At 37.6% G+C, this 13,417-nt stretch overlaps 2 protein-coding genes across 9 annotated transcripts in view; one reads left to right on the plus strand and one right to left on the minus strand.

Moving 5' to 3' along the window:
- The window catches only part of LOC129718538 (titin-like), a 219,263-nt gene that overhangs the window by 116,740 nt on the left and 89,106 nt on the right, over positions 1-13,417 (minus strand). The gene's annotated exons all lie outside the window — the stretch shown is intronic.
- On the plus strand, positions 5,940-7,633 carry LOC129718540 (sphingolipid delta(4)-desaturase DES1-like). The gene has a single exon (XM_055669412.1). The coding sequence runs from the start codon at positions 5,987-5,989 to the stop codon at positions 6,950-6,952; it is 966 nt and encodes a 321-aa protein (XP_055525387.1). The 5' UTR covers positions 5,940-5,986; the 3' UTR covers positions 6,953-7,633.

Genomic DNA, 13,417 nt, shown 5'->3' on the forward strand with positions numbered 1-13,417 from the left:
CGTGTACACATTGAGATGTTAGCCCTTGTAACATGTCAGCTAGCTGGTTCGTATGCATAAAAGAATATCGATACAAATATCGCGGTTTTCAGTATCGATACGGTCGAGTATCGGACGCTTGTGTATCGATCCAAAAAATCGAAATATCGTCTCAAAAGTATCGATATTTCCGATACCGATACAATATCGCCCATTGCTAATGTGGTGTGTATGTGTAAGTAACGTGTGTGTGTATGTGTGTGTATATGTATTTGCGTGTGTGTGTGTATGTGTGTGTGCGTGTGTGTGTATGTGTGTGTGCGTGTGTGTGTATGTGTGTGCGTGTGTTTGTATGTGTGTGTGCGTGTGTGTGTGTGTATGTGTGTGTGCGTATGTGTGTATGTGTGTGTGCGTGTTTGTATGTGTGTGCGTGTGTGTATGTGTGTACGTATGTGTGTACGTATGTGTGTGATTAGTGTGTGTGTGCGTGTGTGTGTGTGAGTAGTGCGTTTGTGTGTGAGTAGTGTGTTTGTGTGTGTGTGTGTGCTTGTGTGTGTGTTTATGTGTGTTGTGTGTATTTCGTGTATGTCTGTATGTGTGTATAACATATTTGTGCAAAAATGCATTTATCCAAGTAAATATATTTATGACAGAAAACTTGTATAGGCAACAAGGTAATTATTTTTCCTATTGATACTTCAATTGGTATTTCTATGATAACGACCATAATTTTATGCTAGTTATTTTCAGCACTGAGCCTGTTTTGTGTTTATTTGTAACATGGGACTAACCAAAATCCATATTTTTCTAATCAGTTTAGCAACAGAAAGTGTTTTCTTGCGATTTTTTTAAAGCACTGGGTATGTGAAGAAGTTTTTGAGGTTTAAGCAAAAAGTGATGATAAATTACATGGGACTGTTATGCATTTATGGGCAGCTTATGTGGGTATTGGTATTTGTATGCTGTGGTTTATGACAGGTGTTTGTGTTTTTTTGTGAAATGTTCATGGATTATTGTGTATGGTATTTCTACGTTTGGTGTGTGTTATATACTATGGCTATGGCAGAATTAAATCTTCACATCCACCATGGTCCCACGGCAAGCCTACGTTTGTGCACTGAAGCACATATCCTTTAACTTTTTCTAGAAATTTATTTCTCTGTGTCGCATTTTTTATCACGAGACAAAAAAAACGTTTCCGACTTATGGGGAGACTCCCTTTGATGTAAGAAAGGGGGACAATATTGCTAAATTTCGCGTCGTTGAACGTGGCTTTGCACACAACCCTTTTGTTTTTTTACGTTAGAATAATCATTTAAATTATACTTATAAACAACAAGAATCGATTTTAGGTTTGTTTTTTTTTTAATCTAAAGAAACAACCAGAAAATTATCTTTTGAATAGTCCTTCGAGAAAGGATTCCCATATGAAGAAAAAATAATCAAGAACATGTAACCAATTATACAACGGAATATACTTAGAAACCTAGACCAGCTAAAATTATGTAATTGAAACCATCTAAAAACCAATGTACTACCCACACGCAACGATACATTCAGGCAAATTCAAGGGCAAGGATGTTCTTATTCCTATAAAATCAATCATTGCAAACGATTTGCCTTTTCAGTTTGAACGTATCCCATAGCCGATGACTAGAAACCAATAGCAAGATCAATCTTTGGGAAAAGTGAAACTAATCTAAAATGTCCATGTCTTCAATGTTCAAAATTAAATTAATGAAGTAAACAAATGTGGCGGACGAAGTTTGCCGGGTCAGCTAGTAAGACACATAAACAAAACGAAAGGAACGATTTTGATGGTATTTTAAGAAAAAAAATGGCGGCGTTGTAAAGCAAAATATCGCTCCTTCCAGAGTGTTTTCAGTTCGACTATAATACATATTGACAATAATAATAATTGTTCCTTCAAGTATTTTTATTGTGGAAAGATCAACAAATCTTCTCCGGTGCTTCACTTTTTTGCAAAAAAAAAAATCCCTGATTCAAATGGCTGACTGTTGGGATTTAGCGTGGATATGATCAGTAAATTATAATAATTAATATATTGGAATATTATGAAGCAAAAATACACATTCTGGAGAGCGTGTTATTGCCGAAAATCGTGCAGGAGTAGATCGTGTTGTTTCGGCGAAACGTATAGTAGGGGCTCGTGCTCTGGGAGCATGGCAGGTAAAGTAATACATATTGCTATTTTGCTGAATGATTGATTGTTTTCGAGTGAATCCCGAAATCGTATGGATTGGTTTAACACATTATATTTTAGGGTAGGTTTCACGGTTCAGCTAGCAAAACGATTCCTGTTTCGAGTCCAGATCTGCTGCAACTAACCTTGGTTTTTTTTTAACTCCCTACCCCCCACGAAATTTATCATCTTTATTTGCTTGTGCGAAAAAAGGCTTTAGGAATCAACAATTTCAATTATATACCTAGTACTTTTCAAACAAAAAATAGGACTGTATCGTTGTATTTACAACCGGTAAACAAGCTTGTTGAGGAACGTTTGTATCGTTGTTTCCAGAACAAGCTTGTCAGTTGTCAGCTTGTCAAATTTGCAACAAAATGCTTAGTGGTCCTTGATAATAAGTAGATAGTTGACATGTGCTGTGTTGTGTACCGGATATATGTCCAAAACATCGCAATTTTTTTCTCTGCAAAAATTGAATAAACTGTGCTTCCCTTGAACGTTACTATTTTTGGTAAAGATTAGCATTGGAATGTATCCCTGAATGTTTAACGGATTTAGTGCCAATTCGATTAGATGTTGGCAGTACCAAAGTCAATGGAACTTTGTGTAGACCTTCCTGAACTAAACAACTTTTCATACCATTTTCATTCATTAAACTCTGGAAGGATGCTACCAGCCCCTTAGTCGTTTCGGCGCAAAATCCATCAAAAGTGATTTCAAAAGCTATTTCAAAGATGTTATTTTATTGTGGGGTTTTAAAAGGCCGTTGACATCATTTCTTGATGCAAAACCGTTACCATTGAGCACAAAATTAAATATCAAAAACCCAATATTGCGAATGAAAATCCAATATGAAAGTTTTATTTCATTTTTATTTTGTCAAATTAATTCATATACTATAGTTATCCACTATCTATACTATATGTTATCCACTATCAAGTTTTTATTTGAAACAGTTTTTTTCTCCTGAGCAGCGTTTAACGAACAACACAAAGTCGCGCAGAGTCATTAAGTTGAAAGTGCACCAGTCAAGTGAAAAATTTAAAACGAAAGGAACGGGAGAAAAGAGCTGGTTCGTTTAGGTGAAAAAGAAAAACACCGTAAAAGTCACGCTTGAACAAAACCAGGGAGCATCGCATTTTGTTGATTCCCAAAAAGAGCAATCCTCCTATTGGATTGGATCAGGGTCGCACTGTATCTAACCATCTTTTTTACGTAACCAAGTTACTACAATACTACAAATGAAATGTATATATGCCAAAATACATACGCCCTTTCAGGAGAATACTCGTGAATCTTAAAAATCACAAAAATTATACAGTTTGTTATGCCTGAGTTTAGTTCGAATAAAAAATGGTTGAATAAATTTTTGCTCTTGCTGTACACTGGATTCGTTTTTTACGCGGGTTGTTTTTATGCGTTTTTTTAAACGGGATATTTTTACAAGAACGTGGAGCATGAGCATGAGCATGAGCATGATTGACCGCCCGCGGTTGCTACTCCGTTATTGCCAGATCAGCTGTAATTACACAGAGAACCAATAGATGATGCTTGGGATTAATATCATCCTCAATGTGTAAAAACTGGTGACCTTAATCTTTATATTAGGCAATACCAGCGCCGGCCGCATCCGAATGCAGGTCAAAGAAGGAGTGTGTATAGGAATATGTTGACGTGATACTCGCTTTATTGGAAGCCGAGAACACCTCTGCACTTCCACGAGAAATCACTGGGATGTTGGAGAAAAGGGTAAGGTTTGCAGCAGATTTCGTTTTGGTAAACGATGCGCTGAGTTCTAATACCGGGTTCATAATACAAAATATCGCGCGTACGAGTTCATTATATCTTTTACGGAAATCATAACGCGATCCGAACTCATTCCGGTTGATGATGTAACACCGCAAAAATAAAGCTCACGCAAGGATACCGGACCTATAACCTAATCAAGACAGACTCAAATGTTCTAAAATCTGTTTATGAAGTCATTATGCAACTACCGAAACGTATCTCTCATTGATTTATCTCAGCTGACTACACAATGTTACGAAGCAACCATATATGCATTAACCAAAAACAAGAAAATATTAAATATATAGGCCCTCAACACATACTGCAAGCGGTCAGCAAGAGAACTTCAAAAACGGCCTATTTGCTTGGCCATCGCCGTTTGAAACGAACGAAAAAGAAAGAAAAAGAAAAAAAAAGGGATGTGTGCGTTGACAGACGAGTCGCGTATAATCCTGATATTAATTGCAAATAATTGCGATATTTGGTGGCGATTAATTACGATGTTTTGTCGCGATTAACTATTTACGATATTTATCGAACGAACGGAACCTACTCCGAATCACTGCGTGCTGGAATAGAACCTACGGGTGGACAAATATAGTTCAGCAGGTGGGACTCGAACCCACAACTTCCAATCTCCGGTCAGATGTGTTCCCGTTACACCACCGCAGAACGTTGGGATATTTTTACAAGAACGTGGACTATTTTTACTGGATTCGGAAAATCATTTGTACAACCAACCGCGTAAAAAGCGATCCCAGTGTAAACGTACAAAATATGTTTAAATCTAAGTAAATAGCACTTCATTGCAGTAAAAGTAAACTATCTAAGATGCTACATCATTTAGATCGACGAGAAGATTTATTTTCCTTTAATTTTTCATTGCAATAAGTTACATCATAGCATAAGTGTTCAAAATTTGATGCAGTGCGGTACTCTGATAATGAATTACTGTTCCGGAACTGAAAGTCTTTGACAATAATCGTTTGTTTAAGTTCGCCCTGCCAGGCACAACGTCCTAAGTTCGGTGATAATTAGGTAACGATCAATTTCAACACGAAACCGAAACTCGTTTCGCGTACACTAAGCTCTTCTTATACGCGGGTTGCTTTTCTCCATTAATCAAAAACGATACAAGATATCAACCTCATTTCCATCACGCTTTTCGTTTAGACGTTCTCCCGCGTTAAAAAACCTTAGTGTATATGCGTACCAGCAGCTTCTATGATTGCTTGATCGGTAGCAAACAACGAATAAGAGACAAACCTAAACCTTCGCTAGAACCACAATGCTGAAATGGCTTATATTTTATCCTAGAAACAAGTAAAACATAGCTTAAAGAACTTCACTAAGTAAATTCATTCCAGAATCATAGTTTTACGAATCCATCCAATCCAGTTCCGCGTAGCGAAATAAAAAATAATGTACAAATCTTATGCCGCTAGTGCGTATTTTTAACAAAGAAAAACTAGACACTTGCTTTGCCGATTGATATTTTGTCCAGTATTTTGCGTCTGCTCATAAATACCGGTTGGAGTCGATGGATTGGCAATGAAAAGTAGATAATAGATTAGGAATAGAAAAAACCCTAGCTAGAGTATTTTGTTGGCAGCTATAAAATCTTCTTTTCGCTGCTCAGTCAGGTTCAGCAAGCTGAATGGTGGATTTCTAAAATGATTTAGTAACCTTTCCGCGCCAGAACAGCAATGTGATTTGAAGTAGGTATGTATCCAATATGTTTTCCACGCGGCTGGCTGGCTGGCTGGCTGTCTAATGATGGAGCCTGTTTTTTGGCTATGTTCTTCGCGTCACGTTGCTCATATCCTAGTATATAACAGGTTACATACTCTTTAATTTTTCTTGTCACTTTCAAAAAAAACGGGTATTAGTTTCGGTGCCTGATAGTATATATATATATGAAGTCTTAGACGCTTTGTCTCTTCCAGTTGATAAACAGCCAGTGATGTGTTAACACGAATCTTTCCCATACAAGGTGAATTCTTACTTAAAGAAATGGGACAACGAGTGTCACGGAGTGATTTTGAATGGGTCCAAGGTGACCAGGTTCATACAAGCCGGCGTGAGGTTATGCTGAAGAAATATCCGCAGATTAAGAAATTGTTCGGAGTAGATCCCACACTAAAGTATAAAGTAACCGCTTTAGTCCTGGCGCAGTGTTTTATGTTATATGTGATGCAGAACCAGTCGTGGAAAATGATTTTTCTTGTTGCGTACTTTATCGGAGCTGTAATTAACCACTCACTCATGGTGGCTAGTCATGAAATTGTTCACAATTTAGTGTTCGGTCACGCCAGACCTTTGGCTAATCGTTACTTCGGGATGTGGTGTAACTTACCGATAGGTGTTCCCTTCACGATAACCTATAAAAAATACCACACACTGCATCACAGATATTTATCGATGGATGTTCTGGACCATGACATTCCAACGGCAACCGAGGCGAGTTTGTTCACAACTACTTTCGGCAAGTTAATATTTCTCATTGTTCAACCGGTGTTTTTCGTGTTCCGACCGTTCTTCATCAATCCGCTGCCAATTGAAAGGTTGGAAATTGTGAACGCCATAGTGCAAATCATTTTCGACACGTTGGTTGTGGCCGTGTTCGGATATAAAATGCTCTGGTACATGTTGATAAGTTCGTATTGCGCGTTGAGTCTTCACCCTGTCTCAGGACACCTGATTTCCGATCACTACATGTTCAAGCAAGGATTCGAAACGTACTCTTACTACGGTCCACTGAACAGGATCCATTTCAACGTGGGCTACCACAACGAACATCACGATTTTCCTTCGATCCCAGGCAGCAAGTTGCCCGAGCTGAAGCAAACCGCACCGGAGTTCTACGAAACGATACCTTATCATACGTCCTACCTGCGGGTATTTTATGATTTTGTAACAGATCCCGCCATCGGACTCTACGCAAGAATGAAACGAAAGACTGCAGAGAAAAGCCAATGAAGGTGTGAATAGTTTTGGTGTCATTATTAGTATTAATCAGATGAAAAGAAGATGTGCTGCGGAGCAAGGTTCGCCATTTTATTTTGGTTTATGGGGATGTGGACCATTTCACGCGTATTTCACGAATCAATCCGGATAAATCACTTCTTAACAAGCGACAAACTTGCACTGTTATGTGGTTGTGATATAAAACTATTGAATATGAATATGAATTGAAAATATGACATGATTGAAAAAATGGTGCGTTTGATTGAAGTGGTAACTTCGACATCTTGAAAAGTTATAAGCAACTGTCAAAATGTTGAAAAAATATTTTTTATTTTTCTTTAGTTGAACGATTTTCAACTTTGCCAAGGACACCATTTCAACTAAACGCATCCTTTTCCAAAATATCATAATATTTGTAATGTAGTGTGAAATCAAAAATAACAAATCGCTCACAGAGGAGAGAATTACTCAGAATTATCCTTTATCTGATGAAAAATTGCTCAACAAAGTACTGACAGATGCGAGTCAGGGTACATCAGTCTAAACAGTTGTAGTGTTTTAAACTGATGTATACCCTCCTTAAGCTAGAAATCGAGTCTCGTCAAATTAATTTTTAACAGTCTTGCTTACTGGTAATCTAATTGATATTATGACGAAACGCTACGAAAGGTTAAATCGAAAATAGTTGTAAAAATTTTTCCACTTCAGTTCTATTGTAAGCAGGTTAGTTTTTATTTTTGTCATTAAGTGGTTTGCTTCATCAATTAAAGAGCGACAAATAAAGCTGATAAAACTATAGACGGTACAACTATTTTATTAAAATAAATTGAAAGAAAACATATTACATTACGCTGTCGTTCAAAGTAGGTGTGAAATTTTGACACCCAGAGCACCACATTCAATGGGGCATATGAATACAAAATGAAAAAAAAGTGCATTCCAAAAGCTCAAACCGGAAAACAATTAAAGATTAAAGCTATTCAATCATTCCTATGATTTTTGACGCCCCTAGCTATTACCAAAACGCGTCAACTTACGTGAAAGTGTCATGTAGAAACTGCTCGCCGAGTTCGTCGCTTTAACGTTATGTTTACGAGAATACTCATTAAAGTCTCTGAAAAACCGGTAATGACTAGGGGCACCAAAGCTCACAGGAATGGTTGAATACCTATAACCTTTCATTTTTTCTGGTTTGAGCTTTTGAAGTGTACCAGTGTTATCTTTGATGTGGGCATATAAAAATGTTTAATTTTCTTAGTCATTGGAAAAGAGAGAAAGAAAGCTTGGGAAAATTGTAACCTGTGCGGTTGCAATTTTAGCATCGAGTGGAAAATTTGCCTCATTTTGGATACTGCTGCGAGAAAGTGTATGAGTAAAAATTATCCTCATTTGGACACTCCCGCAAGAGCGTGTACTCAATATGACAACTGCCCACTATTGTTTGATGAATATCGTTCACTTAAATTTGTGTCTTTTAATTCGTTTCTCCGTTTATGAACGATATAATCGCGATAGATAGGAGTAGTAATTTTTTGTCATATTTGTGAATAAATGTTTAGGGTTAGATAGGCCGGAATTTGGAAAAGTGATGTGCTGAATGCGTCTCGACGTTTTGGCGGGTTTGTTTTGGTCGGCAGCGGAGGCAGCCATCGCGGGAATCATTTAGGTTAGCCTCGATCTCGGTACGGGACACACGTCGCTTTTTGTTTTGGTTTTTTGTGTGCGTTTTTAACTGTATTTTTTGCAGTTGATGTCCAATTTAGGTGTAGTTTGCAGTGAAGGTTGTCCCATTGCTAAGTCCAGTGAGGGTCGTTTCGCTGGCCCGGGAACCGTGTGCTACGTTTTTTTGTTGCTTCGCCGGTGGTAAGCCGCCGCTCCGCCGAAGTCTGCCCTCGGAGCAGCACGGAAACAGGCCCGGACGTTCCGATCCGGTTAAAAGCGGTCACCACAAAAGCGAAAATGGAAAATAAACGGATGAGTTTTTGTTCTGCTTATTTTGTTTGTTTATTTTCGTTGTGCACTAGCAAAGATCCGAAAGTCCGTTAGAGGTACTTGGCCGCTCTATAAGATCTTCGCCGGGCAAATATAAGAGTGTACAGGGTGACCAAGGTTACAAATTATACTCATTTCTTCTACATTTATGTGTTTAAACAATAGAAAGCATATTGTATCTTGTAATGAAATACAAGTTGTCGCAAATTGTTCTGGTTTACTATGTGAGAACAAATAGAAAAGTAGTATTTTTGCGCGAACAGCGCTTCCATAGCTACCTGAAAATTTTTTAATGCTCTCTTATTGATTCCTTTATAAATTTGATTTATTATGGGTTCTTTTGCATAAAAGTCAGAAGGGTTGTGTGCAGGCCATGACCTCAAAAGGTGACGTAGAACTAAAACATAAAGCTGTTTCTTACGTTACTTGCATTGTTGCATCCGAGAGTCATCGCAAATGATGAATTCGAAGCAAACTTCTCTTTGACGTAGGACTACGTCCTATTTTAGCAGGGTGTCATGCTGTGGAAAGTGTAACTAAAATGTGCCCTTTTAGAATCCATGTTAAGTTACTAGCACCAAACGCCAATGTCTTGATTGAAAGGTGAAGGTCGGCCCATATTTGTGATATAATAGTTGACACATCTTTTCGGTAGTAAATTAACGAACAGTTACGTTGAAAATCAACCCATTTTTTGTCGTACAATTACGTCTTACAGTAACATATATAACTGTACAAATTGAAAAACCAAAAACATCGAGAGCGTCACGAAAATTGTGTGCTTTCAAATGTAATTTCAAATGCATTGTAATCGATTGGAAAATCATCTATGCACCCGCTAAAATGTAGAAAATTGTAATTTGCTTATTCGAACCATTGTACAATTGAAAATTATCAAGCCTATTGAAACGTCAATTTCGACCTCTGACTGGTCCTTTAATGCTTATTTTCCCTAAGCCACTAGCACGGGCCTAACCAAGTAGCAGTTGTAGCAGCAGCGGATCAGTGTAGTGATAGTAGCGTGAGTGATAAATTCAGCGGCACTACTCCCTCTTGTAAGAGACCACCTTTGTGCGGTAGCGGGAGCATTAGCGGTGTTTTTTTTTCTGCGGGGACTCATCACTGCGACCAGAGCTTAGATCTATTGTGATATTGCTATAGTGTTTTCTGTACTCCGCACTTCATATTATTAGCAGTAACACTATTGAAGTAAGGGATACGCTTATCATTCATATCAGTGCTTGTGTGTAAATACCATTCCGTTTCAAGCTTACTGCTCTACTATACCGAGCCTCTGTCCATTCTAACAATATCGCCTAATTACAATTCCCTGTAGAGAACTTTCATACGTTCCTCACACCAGTTTTATTATAATAGGGACTTATTTTTGTTAGGAGAAGAGTCAACAGGGTACTGTAGAATCCAGATTGAAGGAAGGGTACGTGGTGGGGAGCCTGAGAATAAACCCATGCTTAAAAGTCCTTTGACAATCAAATGGCTTGATTCTTCTATGATTCGAACCCACGACCACCCGCTTACCAAAGCAGACTCTGTAACCTTGCGGCTATCAACGGTGGTTACATTGGCCGTCATTCCCTCCATCGAAAAGCTGCCGTATCTTGGCAACACATGAACGGGGGTGTTGGCTATCGAAATCTGTCGGCCGTAAAATTTTCAGCGTAAAATTTCTTTCCACTGAGTTTTCAGAAGATTGTCTTATTGTCGGGGATAGCATAGATATGCGATCAGCATCATATCCGATATTAAATTGAATCATAATTTGTCCTTCTAAGGACATATTAAATTATTCATTCAAAATGTTATAATGCATTGAGAACGGCGGTTGTAAATTGAACTTCATCTACATGTCTCAGTACGAACTAAATTTTCCTTTCCTTCTGCACTATACAACACCCAACAGCAGCGTTATAAAATGTCACGTAACTGAGTGCCGCACCATCTGTTATCTGCCCAATAAGACACTAAAATGCATAATCAAGTCTTGAAAATTGTGAAGCTTTAGTTATGCAAACACTGTACTATTGAAAAATGTTCACCGTACTATTAAATTGATGTTCGCTTTCACTTACACGGTCGACAGAATATTATAACTAGTTAACAGGGTATGCACTCTTAGGACTAAATAAGAGTCTGCTTCTGCTCAAAACAATCAGTTTACTAGCTGATGGCCACTAGGACGGACCTAACTAAGTAGCAACGATTTGATGAGAAATGTGAATTTTGGAGTATTGAAGAGAGAGGTGGGTTGAGAGAGAGGGAAATCAATTAGTATCATGTTACAAAATGGCATTAGTAAACCAGTGTTTTGGCGCACTCACTCACTCTCAATACGGGTTGTGTTGCAGTAGCGAAATGAGTGCGAGAGAATATTAAACTCTCGTATAAGAGAACAACATAGAAATGAAGAGCATAACTGTCCCACATAATTTTTTTCTCTTTTGAGTTATCATCGGGAATCGACTTAATTGTTATCATATTTTCCAAAAAAAAATCTAAAATTGATACTTTTGTATGGAAAACATGGAAAAATACCAAGTTGTGTTTGTCCCTTATTGAAAGTACCCGCATTAATGTCGCGCTACATTGTGGTACAAACTGCAAACATATGATCTTGCTCCAGATTAGTGTATATCGGATAATTTTAGGCATATACAAGTATGTCATTCAATTAACTAGACTAATGTAGTTTTTTGTAGTACAATCTACTTTGCCAGTTGCTGGTTGAATTTATATGTGATGGGACAAAATATGCGAGTACTTTTAAAATGTATCCGCTTATTTTGTCCCTTATTTTTTTTTTCAAGTTATATAACGTAAAACCAATTCCACCCATGGTTTTTTGTTCTCAACGCTAAACTTGTGGTGCCATGAAACAGTACTGGTCATTGGTTTTGGATGTAATTGTTTAAAATAGCCGGAAATCAGGAAATTTACGGATAATATTAAATCGCCGTTTTCTCAACATGTTGTTTTTTAATATGGGACAGTTATCAGGGTACCGGCAGTACTGTAATACCTGAAATAGTCATTAGTCCGACATTCCTTCGCCAGAATAAAATGATGATACTAGACACCTTGTTGCCCATGGGAAAAACAACGACGACCGTATGGCAGCGAAATAAGTAGGCAACAAAAAAAGTATAAAGTCTTAAATCCGTGCTGTCTCTATTTTCTACGCTCGTATGAAGAATTCTGTATTACAAATCCCTGGAAAAGGCTCGAAACATTAGCTTAGCTTTTGCAATCGCAGATACGGAAATCAAATTTTAATCCGATGAAAAAAAGCGTAAAATTTTTGATATCGAAAAAAATTGTTTACGTCAAATGTCTTAGAAATGAATGGATCATCGAGATCTGGTGTTGTTTCAGCAGGTTTTCGAACTGGCAGACAGAAAGTCGATTTTTCTGAAGCATTTTTTTAGAATACATAAGATTTTGACGAGCTATCCATTTCTTAGACATTTGGCATTAAGAGTTTATGCTTTTGAGGCTGAAGATTAGTTTCAAAAAAGTTCTACCTATTGCACGCACAATCAAATGAATTACGCACGCTAAAAAACTAATTTCTTTTTATTACAGATTGCCATTTGCATGACGTGTGAAATGGCTCTAGTTCTGTTGTTACCTCGGTATCATTTTCTACCATTTTCAGAACCTTATCAGCTACTAAGTTGTCCATAACAGCTAGCAGATAGACAACACAATATGAGTCATTCCATACGAAGTGTACATGCCACTTGGATACGACCATCACAAATTTTGCTCAAAGTTGAAGGAATTATTCATCTACTGTCTCTTTGGAAAAATCCCAATTTTGGTATCGATTGGAATACCCCCCGCTCTCTAGGACCCCCCTCTTTATTGCAAGGTCTCGCATTTTTTGTCAAAAATCTCATTTTTCTTTTTCTTACAATTCATAGACGTAAAATGTCCGAGAAATACTGATAGATGATTTTTGAAGAAAATAAACCAAGGAATCCAGAAAAAATAAAAGTTTTGACCGGAAGTGTTGCCAGATAAATTATTTTGGGGGTATTCCAATCGACACTAAAATTGGGATTTTTCCAAAGTGACAGTAGATGAATAATTCTCCCAACTTTGAGCAAAATCTGTGATGGTCGTGTCCAAGTTTGTGCTTTTTCGTGATCACTTCGTATGGAATGACCCATATAACAATACGCGCGAGTGGCAGAAAAATCTTAACTGCTTCACAATCAAATGTCTTCACGATATTTAACACAATTTCTTTTCGTCTTTCTTTCAACAAGGTCAACATAAGAACACATCCATTTTATTCCCAAACCAATTGCAAGAAATACATTGATGTCGATGTACAGGATGTAGTAAATCTACGTTAACCTTGCGGTCGTGACTAATGAACAATTTCTTCGACTATTTTGCGAGTAGCTCCACCTTGTTAGACGCAAACGAATCTAATTCCTATTTTCCTATATAACTCCATTG

The sequence above is a fragment of the Wyeomyia smithii genome, chromosome 1 (assembly GCF_029784165.1).
Source record: "Wyeomyia smithii strain HCP4-BCI-WySm-NY-G18 chromosome 1, ASM2978416v1, whole genome shotgun sequence".
NCBI classification, from domain to species: Eukaryota; Metazoa; Arthropoda; class Insecta; order Diptera; family Culicidae; genus Wyeomyia; species Wyeomyia smithii.

Coding starts and splice junctions, on each gene's coding strand:
- LOC129718540 (XM_055669412.1), top strand. CDS start 5,987: ATGGGACAACGAGTGTCACGGAGTGATTTTGAATGGGTCCAAGGTGAC.